We start from the raw sequence: 23,330 nt of genomic DNA, 5'->3' as shown, positions 1-23,330 counted from the left end.
TAAAAAGGGGTGGCCAGCAGGGAGAGGGAGGTGATTGTCCCCTGGCTCCTGTGAGGCCATATCTGCAGTACTGCGTCCAGGCCTGGGGCCTCTGGCACCAGAAAGACACAGAGCTGTTGGAATGGGTTCAGAGGAGGGCCACTAAGATGATCAGAGGGCTGGGAGTACCTCTTCTGTGAGGAAAGGTTGAGGGAACTGGGCTTGTCTAGCTTGGTGCAGAAAAGGCTCTGGGGAGACCTTGTTGTGGTTTTCCAATGCATGAGGGGAGCGTATAAACAGGAAGGGGAATGACTGTTTACAACAGTGGATAGAGATAGGAGAAGGAGGAATGGTTTCAAACTGAGACAGGGGAGGTTTAGATTAGATATTAGGAGGAAGTTTTTCACTCAGAGGGTGGTGACACACTGGAACAAATTGCCCAGTGAGGTTGTGGATGCCTCATCCCTGGAGGCATTCAAGACCAGGCTGAATGTGGCTCAGGGCAGCCTGGTCTAGCAACCTGGTTGGCGACCCTGCACATAGCAGGGGGGTTGAAACTAGATAATCACTGGTTATTTTTAACCCAGGCCATTCTAGGCTTCTATGATAATTTCCTGTGTTTTCCTGGTATTGAGAGTAAAAGTAAAATGCAGATAGTCTAACATGGGAGTGGCACACAGACCAATTTTGAATAGCTCAGCTGGTTTAAATTGCTATCAGTAGGTGCAAGCGTAAGAACCGCAGGCATTCAAGGTTCTGGGACCTAACCTATGTATACTTTTAATCACTGATTGGTATTTGTTGAAGTTTGTATTAAGATAGTTTACAGAATTCATCAAGATTTTATAATTTCACAAATCATGTTCATTGTCCCTACTGTTTTTAAATTAACTGCATTTTGCTTTCCGATAAGTTTTAAAGATGAAAGAAGATGTGTTGGGTCATCTTACCATCTGCCTGCCAGCGTATGACCTCAAAACAGTTTATTTCTCCAGCCCTGGTTTTAAATGATTTTTGCACCCAACTTCCTATTTTTGAATTTGGTGAGTTTTGAAAGGAAGGTCTGCGTCAGTGAGTAGGTGTTCTTTGTCTTTTTCTTGGTTGAGAGTTTCACAAGAACTGACCACTTTATCAGCGGGAAAGCCTTATTCATTTCTCATCATAAAAAAAATTACAAATGGTAGCCTTGGTCTGGCACAATCACTGTATGTTCTAAAATATTATGCATTCTTGTTATTTATTGAGCTTATACTTGATTCTTGTATTTAAAAAAATAAAATTAATTGATGGCTGAAATGACCATTAAGGTAAATACCATACTGAACTATATTTCTATAATTTTTTTCTGTATCTTAAATAAAATTCTCTTACCTTCTTTTGTAAGCATGTAAACTTCTTATTCTGTTTGGCAGAAAGATTTTACATGTATGATCCTTTGATACTTTAATCATTTGTCCTAATTTTAGTGAAAGTCAAGATTTCTTTTAAACATTTCATCGTTTGAAGCGATAAAAAATAAGGTTCAAGTGCCATTTGATTCAGGATTTTGCTTGTTCTCTTGGAGCTTCATTTGAGTCCTGCCATTTCAGCAGCTTCTTCTTAAGGGATGTTTTATGTTAGCAGTTGAGGTTCCAGTTCCATGATAGGCATCCATGGAAAGAGACATTCAATGTTCTTTGTCTTATACAAAGGTTTAGTCTTTGTCAATTAAGAAGCAGTCATATATAAACTAAATACTTCCTATTTTTGTGTTTGGAGAGTTTTGCAAGGAAAGTCTGTGTCAGTGAATAGGTGTTCTTTGATGCATATGCATTAAAAAAAAAAAAACAACACAAACCTTAAAACATCAATCTGCAAAATATACATTGAACTAGAATCATAGAATTCTTAGAGTTGGAAGGAATACCAAAAGGTCATCTAGTCTAATTTGCTTGCAGCAGACAGGGATGTCCACAGCTAAATCAAGTTGCTCAGAGCCCTCAACTGGTCACCCATCACCTCTCTGTGCAACCTGTTCCAATGCCTTGCCACCCTCACTATAGAATATTTTTTCGTTATATCCAGCCTATATCTACTCTCTTTAAGTTTGAAGTAATTTCCCCTTGTTATGTTGCAACAGACCATGCTGAAGAGTCTGTCCCCTTCTTTCCCGTAACCCCTCTTTAGATACTGAAAAGCTGCTCTCAGGTTCATTGGAGCCTTTTCTTGTCCAGGCTGGACTGCCCCAGCCGTCTCAGCCTGTCCTCATAGGAGAGGTCTGGATCCCTTGGATTATTTCTGTGGCCCTTATCTGGATGCACTCCAACAGGATTATGTCTCTTCTAAGTCTAGTCTAGAACTAGTCTGCCATTCTGATGCCTCTTTGTGTATTTCATGTTAAAGTTTGTCATGCTCCAAGTATGAGGAAAATTGTTCTTTTTAGGAACATTTGAATCACAGAAGCGTAACGGCTCAAACAACAGCTCATGTAGCTAATTTCAGGTTGCACCTTGTTCTTGCAGAAAATATTACAACCATCCTGACTTGAGAAAGCTGTTTTTATACCTTGTGTACTGCCAAAGAAATGTGATGGAATACAGGTGTGACTAGCTGGGGTGCTAAACTTGTGATCATCTCATCTGTTTTAGGTTATATGTCTCCACACCCGTCTCCACTAGGAGCACCAGAGCATGTATCCAGTCCGATGTCCGGAGGAGGTCCAACTCCACCCCAGATGACTCCCAGCCAGCCAGGACCTATTATACCTGGGGACCCGCAAGTTATGAGTCAACCCAACAGAGGTCCCTCCCCTTTCAGCCCTGTACAGCTGCACCAACTTCGGGCTCAGATTCTAGCATACAAAATGTTAGCTAGAGGTCAGCCTTTGCCAGAAAACCTCCAGCTTGCTGTTCAGGGAAAGCGGACCCTTCCTGGCATTCAACAACAACAGCCTCCCAGTGCCTTCAACAGACAATCTGGTAAATGCAGCTAGGCTTTGTGTCATTGCACAAGTAATTCTTGAAGTTCTACCTGTGGAATGTTACAGAAGCATGGTGTTCATGATTATAATTTGGGTCAGCATTCTGAACTTTTATTATTGAGGAAGTGCATAGAACCTACCTATTATTAATAGAATATTGTACACAGATATAGAAGTGTCCACTTCAATTATACCTGGCGTTTTTGAGTGTTAATCATAGTTTATTGATCATAATTTTACTCTTCTTAGAGTAATTTCCAGTTTCCTGTTATTATGCAGTAAAAACAGATAGAAAATTTGGAGCAGGTGAAAGTAAAACGAACTGTTGAGTACGTAAAAGGAAAGTAAAATTCTCTTTATTAGTCTTTCTCTTCCAATGATAATAAATCTTACAGTGCAGTAAGCAAAGCATACTTTGGTCTTGAGAAAACTTTGTTAACACCCTGTACCTCTTACATCTTCTGAACACTTCCATTATTGAGTGAGTGTTAGAAATTGAGTGCTAAGCTGTTTTTTTTTTTGTTAGTAATGATTTTAAGTAGTTCATTTTGGTGTGTATCACTTTGCTAACAAGTAGAGCTTTTTTTGGTTTTGTTTTTTAGGAGACATGATTTTACCAAGCTTTGTTACATATTTTCTTTCACAGTAAAATTTTCATAAAACCTTATATAATGCACAGAAATACTACTTGCCTGAAAAGGCTAGCATGCTAAAGAGCAGAATAGTTATTGAATGCTTGTTTCTTAATATGATTCTTTCCTCTGTCAAATTGTTAGGTATTGGGATGCATGCAATGAGTGGTGCTGCAGCTGGACCAGGGCCTGCTGCAGGAATACCTGGACATACAGCTTCCATTACTCCTAAAACGTGGAATGAAGGTATAGGGGAGCATAAATCTCATATTATTTCATACACAGAGTTAAGGTGAAGCAGAGTAGGTAGAGACCAAGAAAAAGATAGAGGGGAAAAAAAAAAAAGGGAAAGTTAAAAGTAATACAGGCAAAATAGCACAATCTTTACTGTACCTAGGACTTAAATATCAAGGAGAATCAACCATTTATTCATCTATGAATGACCTGGCCAGATGAAGTTATTGCAGTTAGATGGCCTGAACATCAAGCACCTTTTTAAAATCAAAGTGAAATACAGAAGCTGCCTGAGGGACACCCATAAAATATATACTTAAGTAGTATTCTCAGCATGCTTAATTGCAGGAGGCTTGTCTTTCACCTGTATTCTTTGTTGCTCTAAACTCAAGTTTTCAAATTTCAAACTCATACATAGCAGAATGAGGCTTTTTATTTTTTTTTAATTCCTTTGAAAGAGCAGTGTGGTCTTTGAGATCTAAAGAACACTGTAACATTTTTTTTCACATTTTAGTGTGAGAATAATTTTTGGAATAAAAATATTTAGATTTGGATTTACAGGCTCATTTATGGTTTGAAAGTAGAAGGAGGACTGTATTGAAATTCATTAGAAATTACTAAAAATATATTTTGAATTTATTTTTTAAGAGAAATTTAAAGGTGGATATAGTATTACAGACCAGAATAATTTGTTCCTCCCTCAGCAGCAATCTTATACATTGCTGTTGCTCGTGGGTAAATCTGAGGACAGAGAACTGTAACGGTAGATCTTTTTTTAAATACAGAATGAAGTGTATATAAGTGTGTGTTTGTCTGGTAATTTTGAATGTTTTTCTGAACTCACATTCTTCCGCAGAAATTGTCATTAATTTCTTCCTGTGTTCCATATTTCATGTTAGGAATAAGTATTTTTTTTATGATTCAGGCCAAACTCCAGATATGAGTGTCTCCAATGCACCGCAGAAACTTCCTGCACCATCTCTGAGTGGGAGGCCTTCTCCTGCCCCTACTGCTGCCCAGCCTGCTGCTGCTATGCCTGGGCCTTCTGTACCACAACCACCACCTGGACAGCCTTCCCCCATTGTTCAGCTGCAGCAAAAGCAGAATCGCATCAGCCCTATTCAAAAGCCACAAGGATTAGACCCTGTTGAAATTCTTCAAGAACGGGAATATAGGTAAAAGTGAATAATATGATTCAAGTATGCATGCAGGTTATTTTTCACTTTCTGGACAGGGAGTCCTTGCAATCCAAGGTAGTAGTGACAATCAAGTAAATACAGTTTCCAGAGAGGAACCATGTCGAAGAAATGTAGAAACATCACACTAAAAGATAATTTCATCTCAGGTTAGAAAGCGCGTTAGTATCACTGCAAACCAACTAAGTTTGAAACAGGCTCAGGAACTCTGCTTGGCTACTGTATTAATGGACGCTTCAAAAGACAAAAGTTAGGAAATCTAAATCGTCGTAATCTACAGAGAAACAAATTTAGTGTGGGAAGTTTTCAAAATTACAAACGAGTTATAAAGGGAATAATGGAAGTCAAAAGGCTAATAAAAGTTAGTGGCTAGAGAAAATTTTATTAGTGTGATCGTGAACTTGGCTGAACTCCAAAGAGTAAGGAGATCATAAGCAAGATTAAAGAAGAGGTTACCAGGAAACCATGGTCTTAAAAGTTGTCTCCCGTGTGCCTCAATTCGTTGATGATTTATATTCATATAAATTATAGAGGATAACATTTCTTTCAGAATTAGATAAAGACTTCTCTAGGTTTTTGCCTGTCATCAAGACCCTTTAGACATCAATAGTTAGCCTGGACAATCCGCAGGGCAAGAAGGGTCTAGACCTGCACCTGAACTGTTTCTAATCATTATCCATTGGTGATAAGAGACCACACAGCATGTTTTCTTGGTTTGAACTGATAGAACATTTTCCAGTTACTGTAATAATGAGTTTCTAACAGAAAGGTAGCCAAAAAGAATGATGATCTGAAGACAGGTTTAATGGCTTTCACTTTGTGAAGGTAAAGCACCATGAAGTTGTTTAGTATGTGGTACTATGCTCAGAATACAGGCTTTGATCACAGAAAAGCTTTCAATTTCTACATAAAATAATACTTAAGTAATTTTATGTCATATCATTGTAGTAGTTCTTTTTTTTTTTCTTTTTTTCTTTTCTTTTTTTTTTTTACCTTAGGCCATTGCTATTTCAATGTTTTATTGCTGTTTTCTAAAATGTTTTCCAGTAAGTAAAACACAGAATTATGCAGTTCCACAGTTGCTCTAAGAGAATGACTGTAGCACTAACCTGATCCAAGAATCATGTAATCAATACAGTGCAACCATTTTTGCATAAATTATCTCAGATTTTTTAGTCTTTCTAGCCCTGTTTTGTTGCACTGTGTATGCCAAACTATTATGACTTAGTATGCATGAGCAGAAGAAATAGGAATTGGCAGGAAATAAGTGCTATATTCAATATTTAGAACTGACTATAGATACAGCATATTCATTAGGTGCTAAATATCTGAATCTTTGTGACGGTGGAAGTGAGGTGGAAGTTTGATAGGAATTCTATAAAAGTACAGTTTCATTTTTACTCTTTGCAGTAATTTTTAGATAGTGACCCAAGCTTTTTTAATCTTGAGTGTTCCTAGAAGTTAGTTTTCTTTGCATACCGGAGTACTTGTAACTTCTGGAATTTTTTTCATTCATAGGGAAGTTCAGTGCAGAAACATGAACAATTCACACTTTCCAGTACAAAGCTTGTATCCTGATAACCTTTGAAGTTAGTGACGGTTTTATGAAACTTTTGCCTCTTAAGTTCTCTCAGTAGTTAACTTTTCTGATAAAGCTTTATGCTCTTCAGTACCTGGAAAATGAAATGAGTTTTTAATGAACAAACAGAATTACAACATAGATGTTTTAGTGATCTGTATTTCGAAAGACAGACCAAAAAGGTATTCTGATTTGTTGCGGAAGGCCGAGCTTTGAATCTGACCAGAACTGGAATTCTTTACAACTACTGTTTTTACTCTGTGACCTGGATCGTATGGGAACACAGTTTCACATTAATTTACTGCTAATTCGTCAGGGTCATTGTAAAAGTTAATTACTATGGTGTTTGGCCATTGTTTTCAGGGCACATACTTCTTACTTGGTTAACAGCTGACTTTTGGGAGAGGATATAAACTACTGTATACACATTTCCATGTTTTTATGGATCATTTATATGGTTCATGTATTAGAGTGTGTCTTACTTGCACGCAATATAATATTGTAAATGTGAAATACACTGAAATACACTGAAGAAATTACATCTGATAGTTTATTTCAGTGACAGAGATTTTTTTTTTCCCTTCCTCACTACTGGGAAATCATGTAGTTTGACAATTCATCAAGTAAGCACTTGAAAATAAGATATAGAGAACCTATCCATTAACCACATGTTAAATTGACTAACACAGATAGAGAAGTGGTTATGGACCCAGTAACATATTGATGGGTTGAAAAGGCTTTAAGACTGGTGTAACATCAGCATACTACTTCTTCTCCCTGAAGGTCCTTGATCTTAATTATTAAAAAAAGGGTTCTGGCATATATTAACAAAGGGAAGGAAAATGGGAGTTAATATTGTTAAATTCATGTGACTGGGCCAGAAAGCTGTTTGTGGTATGTGTTAAAATGGTATTACTTGATAACTGTTGTTAATCTCTGTATGACTAATGGTGGATGAAGAGGAACCCAGATATTTAAAATTCTGATTAATGCAGGAACTTTAAAGTATTGGGATGTGCAGAACTGTTAAACTTGTGGTCTTTGAAATCCTGCTGAAGTGATAAGTTCATGTTGTGCTCTTATAAAATTATTTGCCCTCTCTTTAAAATAAGTACTGCTTTTCCGTTTTAGTGAGTATATTTTTTAATATTACTAACCAGTGTATTCTAGAGTTACTCTGTTATGTGGAAAGGCTTTTTCCACATTCTCAGTGCTAATTAAAAGAAAAAAAAACAGTGTCCTGTAGAATGTCACTAGCTGCTTTCTGTTACCTGCAAGGTCTCTGTTTTTCTGCAAGAGAGGCTAGAATGCACAAACATAACCTCTGTAGTTGACCTTGGTTAATGAGGAATATGTGTACATCGTTTAATTGCAAAGGGATCTCCTTGTAGATGTGTAAACTGTTTCTGCATCAGTGAAGATAGGTAGCTGAGTTGCAAAGAATAATTAAATGTATCATTTAAGTAAGATGAGATTACACTAGTAAAAGTCATGTGGAAAACTTCTTTCCTTGGGTTCCATTGACTTTATAGTCATTAGTATTTTTCAATACAGACAGGAACAGTCCGAGAAAATGCAGTCATTCTCTTTAAAGACTTGAATGTGGCTGTAATTTTGAAATGGTTCAAGTAGTTAGGACATTCGCTTGAGGTGAGGTGGCTACCATGAAATTCTTTCTAAAATCCTTCCAACTTATTCAGGAAAATGCTATTCTTGTTAGTACCCAAGATGATACGGTTAATGCTTCTGAGAGAATGTGAAATAAGTAAAGTAAATGCCTTTTTTTTATTTAATATGTAACCCATCTGGCTCCCGTTTTTCATTACTCTTCCTTATATGTGGTCTAGATTTTCATTAATATGTACTGGTTTTTTTGACCAGGACTTTATTTCAAGAACAGACCAGGTTTTGTGTGAGTTAGTGAGTGTGTTAGTGAGTAAATGTGAGTAGTGGCTAAAAATGCTGTTTTTTGGGGTTTTTTTTTCCCTGTTTTTTCTCTGTGGCTGGATTGTAAAAGGACAGTAATTACACATGGAAGAGAGTAAGTGTAGTTATGTGTAGCTTAGTGTAAACCTCTCTTTTTCATGTAATTTGGAGAAATTTGAAGATGAGCTTGGAATTAGTAAGCAGCCTTGTGAATGAGAAAGAAAATGGCTAGCTGTGTGAAGTCTTCTATACAAGGTGGATTGCTTAGAGTGATAACAGGACACAGCAGCTCACTGTAAGCTTGCATTATATTTTGTCACATCTCAAGAAAGTTGTACATTTGGATTTTTTAGGATCGATGTACATGATAGAAATACAAACTCCAGCCAGCTTTTGCTTTTGCTTTACTTTATACTCTGCAAACTTTTGGAGGTACTTTAAACTATTTTATTTCCAATGGTAGCCTAACAAAACAATTCTTAAAGAATTAGTAATTGAACATTCCACTTCATATTTGTTTGCAAAAATGGTTAATCCATTTAGTTACCTAAACTTAAACAATGATAGGGAGCGGCCTGATTAATTTTTGTGCTTGTCCTTGTTTATTGAGCAAGAAGGAACACCCAATGCCAACAAAAAATAATGAAAATATTAAACTGAAAATGTGTTCAGTATTCAGTTGTTTTACTTCATCCACAGCTAAGAAGAGGATTTTGGAAAGATTGTGTCTTTACTGACTAAATTTCGTTGAAGTCAGTGAAACCAGAATTGGGCTGTAATTGTCATGTAGGTGAACATTTCAGAAACATTGCAGCTGTTTGAGAAGTTATGATCCATAATTGCATCCACACTCAACTTTTGGTTGACTTAGAATTTTTGGGTCTGCTATTTTAGTGCCTGGCAAAATTTGTAGTTCAAAAGGATACTTACTTGTAGGTAAAACTCACAAGAACCATGTAACTATTGGCTTCCTGATCTCGCTTGTCAGTGTGAAAAATATAGTAAAACAAGGTCATTCTGACTTCTGGTCCATTGTTCTCCCTTTCGAATTTGCAAATGAATGCAAAAGAAAATTGTAAGGGGAGAGTACACGAAACTGTACCCATCAAAGAAACCTGAAAACAATTGTATCTGATACAGGTAAGAAGCATTTTCTAGGTTGCTTTCCACACCTACCCTCTTAGTCAAAATTTAAAGAAGGGCCTAGGATTAAATCCAGTGTGTAGTAATTCAAAGCAGTTAAGTTTATCAAATGTCACTTCCATTTTTGCAAAATCCTCATGGTTCAGAAGCAAGTTCTAGAAGCCAAATAACTATCTGAGATAAATTGCTTATTTTTACTGTATTGGTTTGTATGTATTACAATACAGATTTCTCTGGGCGACTTATGCAATTTTCTGCTTATTTAGGCTTCAAGCACGAATTGCTCACAGAATCCAGGAACTGGAAAACTTGCCAGGTTCTCTGCCCCCTGATCTGCGAACCAAAGCGACGGTGGAGTTGAAGGCACTTAGGTTACTGAATTTCCAGCGCCAGGTAATTGCCTTTTTCTTAATGAAAATTGTGTGAGATTATGACCAGACATGTTCATGTAATACAGGATGAACTGGCGAGAGAATCTGTAACAGTACTAAGCCTGAAAATGGGATTTTGTGTGAGAACAAACTTGAATTATGAGCATGTAGTAGAAATGTTTAACTTAGACTTTGTTTTCTTATTATAAATGTGCAAGTATCCTTTCTCTCTCTTGCTTTTTCTTACATTTTAAAATGTAACCAAAGAAATGTACCTTTCATAAAGAGGCATATGGTGGCACAAAGAGGAAATGGTGAGAAGAAGTTGCAAACACATTTCCAACACAAATCCCAGCAGATTACTATTTTCTGGACATTCTTTGTGCTTGTCGTGAGTTCCTTCTTTTTGGGAAGAATTGTATGGTGATGGTGGTGTGTGGTTTTTCACTGTGATCTGTTCTGAGAGTTCTGCTGTCGCACATAAGCTTTGGTCTTACTGATTTAATTTTCATACCTAAGAGAGAAGTTTGATCTTAAGAGCATACATAAGCAAATGAATTTCAGAAAGGAATAAACTGTGGTAGGCTCTTATGGACTTCTTGTCATTATTTTTTTTTTTCAACTAGTTTTCAGAAGTAGGCGTGTAATTTGACAAGTTTGGAAAAAATACTTCCTGGCAGAAGTCTTTGACAGTGGTTGTCCTCTGATGTCTGAGTCTTCCTTGCTGCTGTCCTGGCACTCCTTTGTAATGAAGTTTTGCCAGAGGACGTATTAAAAGCAGCAGGCTCTCTTTGCTTCAGTGCTGTGACTGTGGCTGTACTGTTCCAAGCCTTCGATATTTCCCTCTTTCTTCTGTCCCCGTTGTAGTCATCAACACTCTGAAAAGCATGTTATGTATGTTTTACATTTGTGTTTTATGAACCTTGGCTAGCTCTTATCTTGAAACAGAACAGTGATTTGTGGTATTTTGTTAAGAAATGATGTATGATGAACTCTTTTGTCATCCTTTGGGGGGGTTATGAGTTTTATAGAGACAAACATATCTATTGCAGCTGACTAATGCTGGATGTCTTTAGAACTATAATATAAAAGAAGGAGGAGGCTGGGAGGTCCCCTGTTCTTTTTTCATGTATTAAACCTGTTTTTTTTTTTTCAATGTGTTTCTTTTTTTCTCACTGGTAGTTGAGACAAGAGGTAGTAGCCTGCATGCGTCGTGATACAACGCTGGAGACGGCACTGAACTCCAAAGCCTACAAACGAAGCAAGCGCCAGACTTTGAGGGAGGCCCGGATGACAGAAAAGCTGGAGAAGCAGCAGAAGATAGAACAGGAGAGGAAGCGTAGACAGAAGCATCAGGTATTTTAACTTACAAGCTGTTTCCCTGGTCACAGAAATTTACCTTTCTTTATTCTGTTGGTCTTACCTGTTACTTACTTTATTCACCTTTGGAGTTTTTAAGAAACAAAAACCAGAACAAAGCACCTCAAAATCATGTACTAAATAATTGAAAATGGTGAGGTTAGACCTCCTGTGTTCTTGATTTCAAATCCTGTACATTGTCCAGGTCCTACACTTACTTGTTTCTCCTTCTAGGAATACCTGAATAGCATATTGCAACATGCTAAAGACTTCAAAGAGTACCATCGGTCAGTGGCTGGCAAAATTCAGAAACTTTCTAAAGCTGTGGCAACTTGGCATGCCAACACTGAACGTGAACAGAAGAAAGAAACTGAGAGAATTGAGAAAGAAAGAATGAGGAGACTAATGGTAAGGATTGGAAGGACGGGTATGATTATTTTAGTGAAAATCACTTGTTTTTAATATGTATCCTTTTCATATCTCATAGATGGTCTCAGATACCCATATCTTTTCTTTGCAGACTAAAACCTCTGTGACTTAATAAGTATAAATCTGAAACTGATATACTTTGATTATGTGTTTTTAAGTATGGTAATCAGTGTGACGCTGTTCATTTCAGTTTTAGCAGATCTTTTTTTTTTGTCTTCTGTCTACCAGCTTGAAAACTTAGCACAGCCACTGCATTGCTTAATCTCATTAACGTAATGAACTAGCATTTTGCAGAATTGCATGGTTATTGGTCCTCTATATAAATATTGAAGTTGATTTCTAGTTTTATAGTTTTGAAGATTCCACATGATTAATTTGTTTGTGGTATTGCCCACCAACTTTTATATAAAACTGATTTCACATGCAAAAATACATAAAACATAGTAGTAAATAATGCATGTAGCTTGAGAATGAGTGACAGTAAGCTCTACCCATTAGTGCTCCAGGACCCCTTTGTGTTCTTTCATGATTTTTTCTTCTTACCTACACATACTATCAGTATCCTTTTTTAAGATACTGTAGAATGATTTTGTGTGCAGTTGTATTGCCAGAATGCTGTGGAACTGTTGAGTGGGCTGTCAACATTTCTGGGGTTAAAATAATTCTGGATTGTAAAGTGTAGACATATTAATGTTCGTGTGTGCAAGCATATTAGAAACTAGGACTGGAAAGATTTCTTCAAGACATTTGTTAGCTCTGTTCTAACACTATTAGCACTTCACCAGCAGAACTGAATAGGAATTGACATGTTTTTGAAATGATGCTAGTGAAAAAAAACAGCAGGTATCTAAAGAGGGTGCAGATGGAAACATAATTTCATGTATTTCTTATCGGAAATCTATTTCTGCCATGAGTTAAGGATTGTACAGTTTACTTTTAAAAATCACAGAACAGTATGTAGAAACTATTAAATACAAAAATATTAAAAACTTAAAAATGAAAACATGTGCAAAATACAAAGAAGGACTCTCTTAAGAGAAGAATTGTTTAGACTGTAGGGTATTTCTAAAGTTCATATACTAACCTGCACTGTAGAGCATTTTTATAATTAGAGATAGTTGTCAGAAGTCTGTGTACTCAGCTATTAAAATATTGATTTGTAAAGGAAAAAAAGAACTAATTGAAAAATAGCATTGTAATGCTTTAAGAATTCCTCAGTGTATCGAGGCTAGGCTTAAATCAGTCTAATGTACAATACGGTAAAGAAAAAAGATCTCCGCTACGAGAAAAATGAAGTAGAATCACATGTCTGCAAATGACACAGGATGCCAGTGCTTCCAAACACCAGTTATTTCTCATAAAGCTACTTTGCCAAAGACTGTGGTTGAGCATTTAACTTAGTTACAGGACTTCATAAGTACTTTCAGCTTAGGGATTTGCCCTCGCAAGTATTTGCCTGACTGCTCAGTTCAGTTCTCCTGTAGCAAACTGTGTTCTGTTAATTGAGTTGCTTTGCCTGTTCAGTTTCAGTCCCATTGTGGTATGTTGCAGTACTCTAAAAAAAACTAAATGGAAGTTCAGCCGCTGATTCCTCTCTCTTTCTCTAGGCATGAGGTAAATGCAATTCCTGTCTTTGAAAAGACAGTTGTAGGAGACTTGCCAAGTTGCTTCAGGACAGTTGCTAGTGAGGTTTCGTGGGGCTACATTTGAGGTCCTGCTATCTTCAATGCTTTTTTTTTTTTTTTTTTTTTCCCAATCCTGATCGGGATTCAGGACTTGAATGCTAAGTGCATTTGCAGATGATACTCAATTAGGGGAACCTGTAGACTCCTCCAGGGGTAGTGAGGCCTTGTGGAGAGAGCTTGACAAATGGGAGGGCTGGGCAGTCATCAACTGCATAAAGTAAAGCAAGTGCTGGATTCTGCATCTGGAGCAGGACAATTCTGAATGTACGTCCAGAATGGATGATGAGAAGCTGGAGAACAGATCACAGAAAAATGTCCAGTATTCTGGTTGACAGCAAGTTGAATGAGTTGAATGTGAGTCAGCAGGGTGTATTTTTTTTTTTTTAATTTTAATTTCTTTTCACTTTTAGAACTGTGGTAGATTTCTCAATAATTACTATGTGAGAATTGGATATGTCTAGAGTCATATAATTCCTGGATCCCAGAGTGACTCAGGCTGGCCAGGAGCTTAGGATGTTTGTATTCCACCCTCCTTCCCAAAATAGATTTAGCATCAAGGTCAAACTGGGTTGCCCAAGTCTTTTTTCAGTCATGTCTTGTAAACTTCTAATACTTAGAAATGGTACAACTTCTCTGGGCCTCTGTTGTACAGTGTTTCTGGAGAAAAAAGTGCCTTCTAAAATCCAGCATCAGCCACCACTGTTTCAAATTCAATCACTATCTTCCATGCTGAGGTTGGGAAATTTCAAGCGTTGTCTGCATGTTGTCTGAAAAGCAGAAGCAGGTGGGGATTATCACGTGCTGTGATTTTGGGCAAGATTCCTGCTAATATAGTCCAGAATTCTGTAGACCTCTGCTGTTGCACCACATTGCCAAATCAATGTTTGTATAAATGGACGTGCATATCCTTGATTGTGCAGCTGCTTGCCTGTCCGTGTTGTTTGAACTTCGTCAGGTTCCTCTTGTCCCATTGTTTTGCCTGTTCAGGTCCTTCTGAAAGGCAGCGCAACCCTTGAAGTTATTGACTAATGTCCTTAGTTCTATGTCACATGCAAACTTGAGTCCCCTTCATCTTTTAGTCTGGGTCATTGGTAGAAGTTTGAAACATGTGCCTTAGGTAGACAATTGTCCTCCAGGTGTGGTATGACTCTCTGGGCCTACTTTCTGGTGGACTCTCTGTCCACCTACGCAAATCATGATGTAACCAAAATAGCACATGATTTTTAAGATAGGTATTATCAATTGGGTAATGTGTGTTTCATATTCCTAGGCTGAAGATGAAGAAGGCTACCGTAAGCTGATTGACCAAAAGAAAGATAGACGCCTGGCCTACCTATTGCAGCAGACAGATGAGTATGTTGCTAACTTGACTAATCTGGTATGGGAACATAAACAGGCACAAGCAGCCAAAGAGAAGAAGAAGAGGAGGAGAAGAAAGAAGGCAAGTAATTACACTTGACCTTTTTCTGCAATGTTGTCTTCAAATCCAATTTTAGTTGTTTACTTCCTAAACTTGGCTCAGTCCATCTTATAGGTACACTGAAAATAACTAGGGAGAACTTCGTGCCAGTAGCATGTTCATTGTGCATTCTTACAATTTAATTGAAGCTTTTAAAAATTATCTTTGTATGACTGGTTGTGGAAACTGAACAGTGTTATTTCTGAAAAAATAATTTTGTGTGTGAAAGGATAATTCAATAATGATTTGTCATTTTGTGACCTCTGAGTATCTTCTATTTCTTGCAGGATTGTTTAGAGGATTTTTATAATCCATTTCCATGCCTGACTTGCTACTAATTACTGATAAAAGTATAAACATTGTATCTGCATTGTTCACATGCAGCGTGCTTAGCCTGATGATAAATAGCACTGACTGAAAAATGATAGTTCTGGAGATTAATTACCCCAAATACACTCTGTGGTTTCTCCTGTCACCCTCCAGAATGTATATTTGTAACGTATACAAAGTCCCCTACGTCTGTAGTCAAGATACAACTTAAATGGAGTTGTTGACCTGTACAGTGAGAACAGACTTGATTTAGTATATTCACAGTAAAAATACTTTGTAGCAACAGAATCATAGACTCATTTCAGTTAAAAGGCACCTTTCAAGGTCATCTAGTCCAACTTCCTTGCAATGAACATGGATATCTGCAGCTAGATCAGGTTGCTTAGAGGTCCTGTGTAGCCTGACTTTGAGTGTCTCCAGAGATGGGGCATCCACCACCTCTCTGGGCAACCAGTGCCAATCCCTCACCACCCTTATTATAAGAAACATTTTTCTTATATCCAGTCTAAATCTCCCCTCCTTTACTTTGAAACACTTTCCCCTAGTCCTGTCACAGCAAATCCTGCTACAGAGTCTGTCCTTTTCTTTATTACAGCTCCCCTTGGAGCCTTCTCTTCTCTAGGCTGACCAACCCCAGCTCTCTCAGTCTGTCCTCATAGAAGAGGAGTTTCATCTCTTGGCTCATTTTTTGGTGCTCTAATAGGTTTACATCTCTCCTGTACTGAGGAGACAGTTTAGTGTGTACATTTACTACTATAACAAAATGTTTGAATTCCTTTGATAATGTGTTGAGCTCTTTGTCTCCGTGATGCTCAGTTTAGCTATGTATGAGGAACAAAGTATCTTACAGCAGTGTCAATAAAGACATGATTTTCTTTCACTGAAGTAAAATGTCAGTGTGTTACAGTGCTTATTAATGTCCAGGCCTTTCTTGACCTAAAACCTAATGAAAGATTAGCAATAAAATATCTGAGCTCTTAATAGTTGGTTTTAATTATCCTCTTTCCATCAAACTTTTGCTCATCTGTTAGGAATACAGGAGAGTGCATGCAGATATTACTCTTTTACTGACTTAGAATTCTGTGAATTTGTTATTGCATGGCTACAGCCATGCATTGAAGTTGGTGTCTGCTGTGTCTTTTTCCTAGTCTTTTGTTGTTTTTCCTAGTTTTTTCATATGTGCCCATAAGTGCTTCATAATCTACATAAAGTGAAAATTAATCTATGAGCACCCACGGTTATTTGTTTCATACAGAGAAATGAATGAAAAGAGTTCTAAGAATTTTCTCCTACAAGTCACAGTGAGGTAATAGGTCATGAAAAAATACATGTTGCTTTTGCCAGGTGTAAATTTATGCAGTCAAAGTGAACCTCGTATTCTTTAGTTGTGTGCTTGAGTTGTAAGCATTGATTATAACTAATTTGCAACAACCTCTACATGTTAGAGACAGTCTCAAATGCAAAATAATGGATGTCTGTCCACCTCCTCGTTCATCCAAGGAAAAGTAATATTCTCAAGTAAATGAAGTCTTTGCAGTTGAGGCCAGATACGTGTTGTTGTAACTTATCCTACCACTCAGTATGAACTGCTTTAGATCTGGCACAATTCCTTTCTCTGTCAGTAGATGATCATGCTGCTCTGAAATGCTAAAGCAAGCAGCCTTTGAGCTCATATTGATGTTGACCTTAACTGGGCAACAGCTACTTTTGTATTGAGCAGGACCAATGATACTTGTAATGTCCAGGAAAAAGTATATAAGCCTCTCCTTTTGGTTATTATTTTCTGTTAAAAAATGTTATATATCCTTGAGGTCCCTTCCAACTCGGGCTGTACTATGATTCTGTGATTTTATTTTATAAATATTTTAAAAGCTTTAGACAAAAAGTAGGCTTAGCTGAATTAGTCTATTTTTTTTGTAATACAAGAGAAAGAGTAGTTAACAAAGTTTAGTAGGTATGTGTTTTGAAGTATGAAGGTTATGTAAAATGAGAATCAAGTTTTTCAAAATGTGAAATTGGCCCATTTCTATTACTGCACTTTCACCTGGAGTTCGTGCCTTGGAGATGGATTCTAAGGGCAAAGAATTCGTTTTGATTGGAAACAGATATTGAGGATCATCTCAGTGTTCAGAAGTGCAGCTTGTCTATGCTTTAAAAGAAAAAAACAAAGCAAAGCAAAATAAAACAACCAGAATTATGTAAATTTATAGCACCTGTTAGTTGTTTAAAATACAATTTGAAAGATCTATTCTTGTTCTCAATGTGATCTATTTGCACTGGTAACCCAAGTAAAACTGTGCTGTAGTGTATCAAAGTCTGCACTGTTATGAGACAGAAGCTGCATCTGTCCTTAGCTGTTTTCAAAACTATTTAGGGAAGTGCCACTTCAGAAGCCATCTGTCTTCCATTTTTTTCATGTCATCTCTGCATTTTTAAATAGGGTAAATGAGGACAGACTTCGGTGAAGAAACACCTTATTTCTCAGAGTAGTGTCTTGAAAGATAAACATCCAACTCACTCCAGCTATTACCATCAAACTTCTTTTTATATGTAAATTGAGCAACTGTGGTCTGAACTTAAGATATAGCACAAAGAATTTCCAAAGGGCTCTGGTAGTTAGTGTCAGACCAAAAATTAATTGTTTAAATACCCAAATTAAAAGTACATGCAGAAATACATCATCTGTGATGCTTGGTGACATCTCTGAAACTGAGTTTAAATCAGTTTAGAAGAAATCAAGAGTAAATCACGTGGAAATTGTTTGCTGTTGACACTCTCTGTAAGCACTGAGCTGTGATCATGATGAGAAATTCAGAAGGCTAGCCATTTTTCAGATTCATTGCAAGGACTGGAGGTGTTGTATGTACCATGGGATAAGTGGGCTGTGTGTGCAAATCTGTCTGTATCCATCTTTTCTAAACTACATGGATTCCAGACACTGCAGACACGGATTGAGACCTATTTGTGGTGCAGAGTAATATAAATGTAATATCAATTATTCAATATGTAATATCAAGTATTCAGTATGTTCTTGTGACTGATCATGATGCTCTTTACTTCGTTTTTTGTAGAAGGCTGAAGAAAATGCAGAAGGCATGGCATCTGGTCTTGGTCCTGATGGAGAGGTATTGTTTTACAATTTTACAACTCCAATGATTGTCTTGTGGTATGTGCCACTGAGATAGCTTCACCAAAAGTCACGCCCTCAAATGCTTGAAGACCTGTTGTTTCTGAGCAGAAAAAAATGCTATCCAGATTAACATTCATGTTGAAGTTCTGCCTAATAAAAAAAGATGGAAAAAGATTGAAACAAAAATGTGTCGAATGAATCACTGAGTGTATTGATTAATTCCTCTTAGTTTTTTTATGTGCTTAAAAGTAAACAATTTTCTTGCAACCCATGAGTAGATGTAATTTATTTTTTAAAATGTGGTTGTAATCACCTACATTCTAGCTTCTCAGTAAATTAAAAATTATTGCCACTGTCAATTACCTCTGCTAGAATCATGGAATAGCTTGGGATGGAAAAGATCTTAGAAGTCATCTAGTTGCACCCTCCTCCCCACTGTGGGCAGGCTTCCAGATATAGGATGGATGATAGTGGAATGATGACTTAATGTATCAGAATGTTCCTGATTGCTCAGGCAGATAAAAATGATTAATTTTTTCTGAGTCTTTCTTTGATTAATATTTTTTTATAATAACAACATAATGAAGCAGAACATATTCTGTTTCATTAACATCCTGTTAATGCTGTTTTTCTGTTCCATTTTCACATAAATACTTCATAATTTTAGGTATTATTTTAGTTCTCATCTTTTTTTATGCTTTAAATAGACTTCTCCTGGTATAGTTAAAGATTTATCATAAACTCCATTAATACAGTTTCACACTGCTCAAAGAAAATACACATGATAGCACTTTAACTTCGGAATTTGTGAAGAGTATAAGTTTTAAACTCAGTGAATTTGTTTTTAACTGTTTTATTTATTTTTTCCTACTCGTGCATATTAGGAAAGAATTCTTCAGTGTAGGCAATAGTAGAAGGCAAAAAGTTTTTAAAGTAGAAATTCTGTGATTAAGTAGGAGGAAGTAACAGAAAAGTGTAATCTTGCTCTTCTAGTTTTTAACAGAAGTGGAGTTAGTAAGAGGACTTCTTATTGCAAGTACTTTATGAACGTAACTGAAGCAGTCGGAACAGTAAATCTTTAGAATAGGTCTGTATGGGAAAAGAAGGTGATGATGGTGCCTTCTAGAAGGATGCATTATGGAGCAATAGCAGGTGGCAGAGACAGAAAATGGGATAACCCCTTCCAATGACCAGTGGTGGCTCAAAAGGAGTGCAGTCTCTATCCAGAGATGCTGTTCCATTGGCTGCTGACCCTTAAAACGAGTGTGAGGAGGGTGATCAATTCCTTCTGGTCACTGAGGTGCTTTGTTTGCACTTGAGCTCCTGGGGTTAGCCATGTCTGGCGGCTCAGCCACTGGTTCAGACTGTGAACTGGCAATTCTGCTGCAGGCTTTCTTTACTTAAAAAGTTTGAAATTGTTATGTCCTCAACTCTCTGTGTAAGAGAAAAGGCCACAAGGTATATTTCTTGTTGTAGATGTCCATTGATATTAACAACTGGAATTAATTGACCATAAGCATACAAACCTTATATCTTCTTTCATAAAGGTCAGCACTGTCTTCTGCTCACTGTTGCTCTTTTTAATCCAATTGAAATACTGTGATATATTTGTGTATGTCACATAAAGATATGTTACGTACAGAAATACTGTCATTCAGAGTTGGCTTCATAGCCACGTGGGAAGCTGTGTCTACTAATAAGACTTTGCTCCTTGTTCAGATCTATAATTCTGAAGTTACTGTTTTTCATTTTGCATGGCAAGGATGAAATTTAGTTGCCTTATGGTGTGAAATTTTGCTTGAATTTTTAGCCCATAGACGAGAGCAGCCAGATGAGTGACCTTCCAGTCAAAGTGACTCACACTGAAACAGGCAAAGTTCTTCTTGGTCCAGAGGCACCAAAAGCAAGTCAGCTAGATGCTTGGCTGGAAATGAACCCTGGGTAAGTACTTAGCATATGTGTGGGCTTTTCTTTTGATTTGCTTTAATTGATTTATCTTAATTATTCTTTTTTCTTTTTTACTTATTCCTTCTCTTTTCAATTTACTACGTGTAAGCTGAATATGACATTTGTTAACCTTATCCCTCCTCCTTTTATTATCTGTAATTCATATGCTGTCTTCTCTGTGTAGCTATGAAGTTGCTCCCAGGTCAGACAGTGAAGATGAAAGTGGTTCTGAATATGAGGAGGAGGTATGTGTCTTTAAAGAAATAATAATAACAGTAATAATGTGACAAGTGTTCCAGTAAAAACCAAACTCTTATCCCATATGATATTCTCGTCTTTTTAGTAAGGTCAGAAGAAAACCAGTACCAGATGTCCAGTTGTTTTAAGAGTGAAAACATAGGGAATTGTGTTGGAGGCTTAGATTCACACTGTTGAAATTGAGTTTATTTGATTCGGTACTTCATTGGTGACTTAAATACAGCTGTTCCAAAGGTTAAAAAAGGGAAGAATCTTAAGATTAATACATGTGAATATCCTGACCCTGAAGCACCTGTCAGGGTCTGAAAGTGGGGATTTGTGGTTAGCTGATCTGCGAGTGCATAGTTATCAATATTATGACCTCATAGGATTCCTTACTGCAGGGACACTGAGCCTTTTTTTATTAAACATTTTTGCTTTTTTAAAGATTTCCTGTCAATACATACCACTGCTAGCAAGAATACTGTGATTAGTAAGGTTAATAACTGTGTGTTTGGATAAAAAGCTACTGTATGTATCAGATAGAAAGGATATAGTAACAATGAATAGTAGCAGTAATTAGAGTTAGTAACTAAGATGCAATTTGAGGTAGGAAGATCACTAATACAGTAGCACATACGCTTTGAAGAGAACTGCAGATTCAGTAAAGTTTTTGGCAGTACTCTGACAACAATAATATTCATGGATTCCAAATTTACCATTGCAGCAAACAGACTTGTGATCGGTTATACCTACCAGTGGATACTTGAGAGCTTATGTATGTGCATACGTATTTGTAAAATTACTGATATCAATTGCATCAAATAGATTTCAAAAATGGGGGGGGAAGGGAATCTAGAACTTATCTCAGGAGAGGCTGACGGCTCCCAGGAGTAGGCCCATAAGGGAAATCCAAATAAGGGATATAGCCTTGATTCAGAGTTGATCTGTGTCGTGGCATGTGCAGTATCACAGAGTTTAATTTTCAGTGTTGGTGAGTCACAGAGTTCATTCTGTTTACCAGTGAAGCTTCAGCCTATTTCTGAAGAGAAATTAAAAACCAAATAAAAGGAGTATATGCAACATGGTAAGATTCTTAGAGAGAGAAGCTCTGCCTTGGATGGAAGTTATGCCGTTTTTATATTGAGACATAAGAGGGCGTAGGACTCCACTGCTTAGGTGCTTTAATTTCTGTTTTCCTACTGAGAAATACAAGGATGATGTTTCTTGTTTTCCTTTATTTTCTTTAAACAAAAATTTATTTCTCGCTTTGATTCTCATTTTCTCAGGCAATAAATTGTTCTGTTTCTAGTTTCTTTTTTGTCAGTGATATTTTCAGGATGCGTCTGGTATTTGGTATTCAGCCACACTTGAAGAATGCCCTCAGTTCCCAGGCAGAGCTCCTATGTTTGAAGGCCAAGTTCTCAGGCTTGGTTTCTTCAGGTTGCTGACGGCTGTGTCACTGGTGCCTATTGGCAACAGCAGCAGGGGGTAGTAGTCTGTAAGTTGTACAAAGTCTGGCAGCCTCTCTGTCACTCTTTGTTGCAGGCCCCTCACAAGCAGCAGACCTCTTTAGGTAGCAGGCCAGGATGACAAATGGGTGCCTCTGTACCCCTCCCTCGGAAGAGAATCACCCACTGCTATCACCCATCGCTTTTCCTTAGTTGCAGTAGTTGTTATCCAGTGGGAATCATGTCTATCTGTCTACCTCAGTTTAGACGAATTAGGTCAGTCAGCTGTCACAGGAGGTCCTCCAACTGGGCACATCTTAACACAGTCAAGTTTGCCACTCACCTCTGCTCCAGGAGAAAGGTCCAGACACTACCCACAGACCCCACAGTCTGCACAGATGCATCTTCCTTTAAAAGCTCTGGCTGAGTGGATGTTTTCAGACTGAGTTTTCAGGCTGGCAGACATATTTGCTCCTGTTTGTGTTGAGAATCATTTTATGTCAGAATTTTTCTCATTACAGTCAGGTTACCTTGCTAACTGCTCCCTCAGGATTGTAGCATTAGATACTGTGCATGATCAATGCCAGAGGTTCCACAGTGTTTTTCAGACAAATACTTTCTAAAGGAGAGAAGAGCTTAGGAGTGGAGAAATACTAATTCTTGTGGAGGACTGCATGTATTAAGATGGGAAGTCAGGGACTAGTGTCTGTCAGATTTGGGCCACAATTGAGATGTGCCTATGTTTCTAGTACAGGCTCTTCAGCATCTGTTGTTCTGAGTTGGGGAAATGACTCACAAAAGTCAGTATTCTTTCCTCTTTCTCATTTCTGAAAATTTAAGTTGCTGTTGATCCATTACTGCTGTAGGCAGAGGGAAATTAAATGATTTTTAAAAGAAAAAAAATGTGATTTTTTAAAAATAAGAAATGAAAACCTGTGAAAGACCACACTTGCCAATTTTTTAAACTGCATTAAATTGTCACAAATCTGGAATACAGTTCAAAAGCATGCATAGTTGTGGAATTTTCTCCCTGTACTGAGTAGACATAGTAAGACTTCTTAAAATAAGATGATTGAAGGGGAAGATACTTCTTATTTCAGAGATTTGTGACCTTATGTTGAAGAATGTATGTCAAACATTATATTTCTGTTTTGCTGTAGTGCAGTTCTATAGAAACATAAGTGTAGGATGGACTTCTGGATTCAAGTTCCTGTCATAAAACACTGACCAGTGAAACCTACCAGTTTGTGAATGCCCACTGAAAGTATCATTCAGAAAGTAGTT

General features: G+C 37.3%; 1 protein-coding gene across 3 annotated transcripts in view; it reads left to right on the top strand.

Annotated features, from left to right (window-relative positions):
- Positions 1–23,330, top strand: part of SMARCA2 (SWI/SNF related, matrix associated, actin dependent regulator of chromatin, subfamily a, member 2) — a 105,241-nt gene that overhangs the window by 22,829 nt on the left and 59,082 nt on the right. For all 3 annotated transcript variants that reach the window (XM_052700928.1, XM_052700929.1, XM_052700930.1), the window contains exons 4-13: positions 2,607–2,936; positions 3,715–3,816; positions 4,730–4,979; positions 9,915–10,041; positions 11,202–11,375; positions 11,613–11,786; positions 14,763–14,933; positions 18,353–18,406; positions 20,222–20,352; positions 20,543–20,603. In XM_052700928.1, the coding sequence (XP_052556888.1) occupies positions 2,607–2,936; positions 3,715–3,816; positions 4,730–4,979; positions 9,915–10,041; positions 11,202–11,375; positions 11,613–11,786; positions 14,763–14,933; positions 18,353–18,406; positions 20,222–20,352; positions 20,543–20,603 (1,574 nt within the window). The remainder of the gene's footprint in view (positions 1–2,606; positions 2,937–3,714; positions 3,817–4,729; positions 4,980–9,914; positions 10,042–11,201; positions 11,376–11,612; positions 11,787–14,762; positions 14,934–18,352; positions 18,407–20,221; positions 20,353–20,542; positions 20,604–23,330) is intronic.

Source organism: Tympanuchus pallidicinctus, unplaced genomic scaffold (assembly GCF_026119805.1).
Source record: "Tympanuchus pallidicinctus isolate F22 unplaced genomic scaffold, pur_lepc_1.0 scaffold4, whole genome shotgun sequence".
NCBI classification, from domain to species: Eukaryota; Metazoa; Chordata; class Aves; order Galliformes; family Phasianidae; genus Tympanuchus; species Tympanuchus pallidicinctus.
The sequence above is the reverse complement of the archived record's forward strand: the minus strand, read 5'-3'. Positions and strand labels throughout refer to the sequence as shown.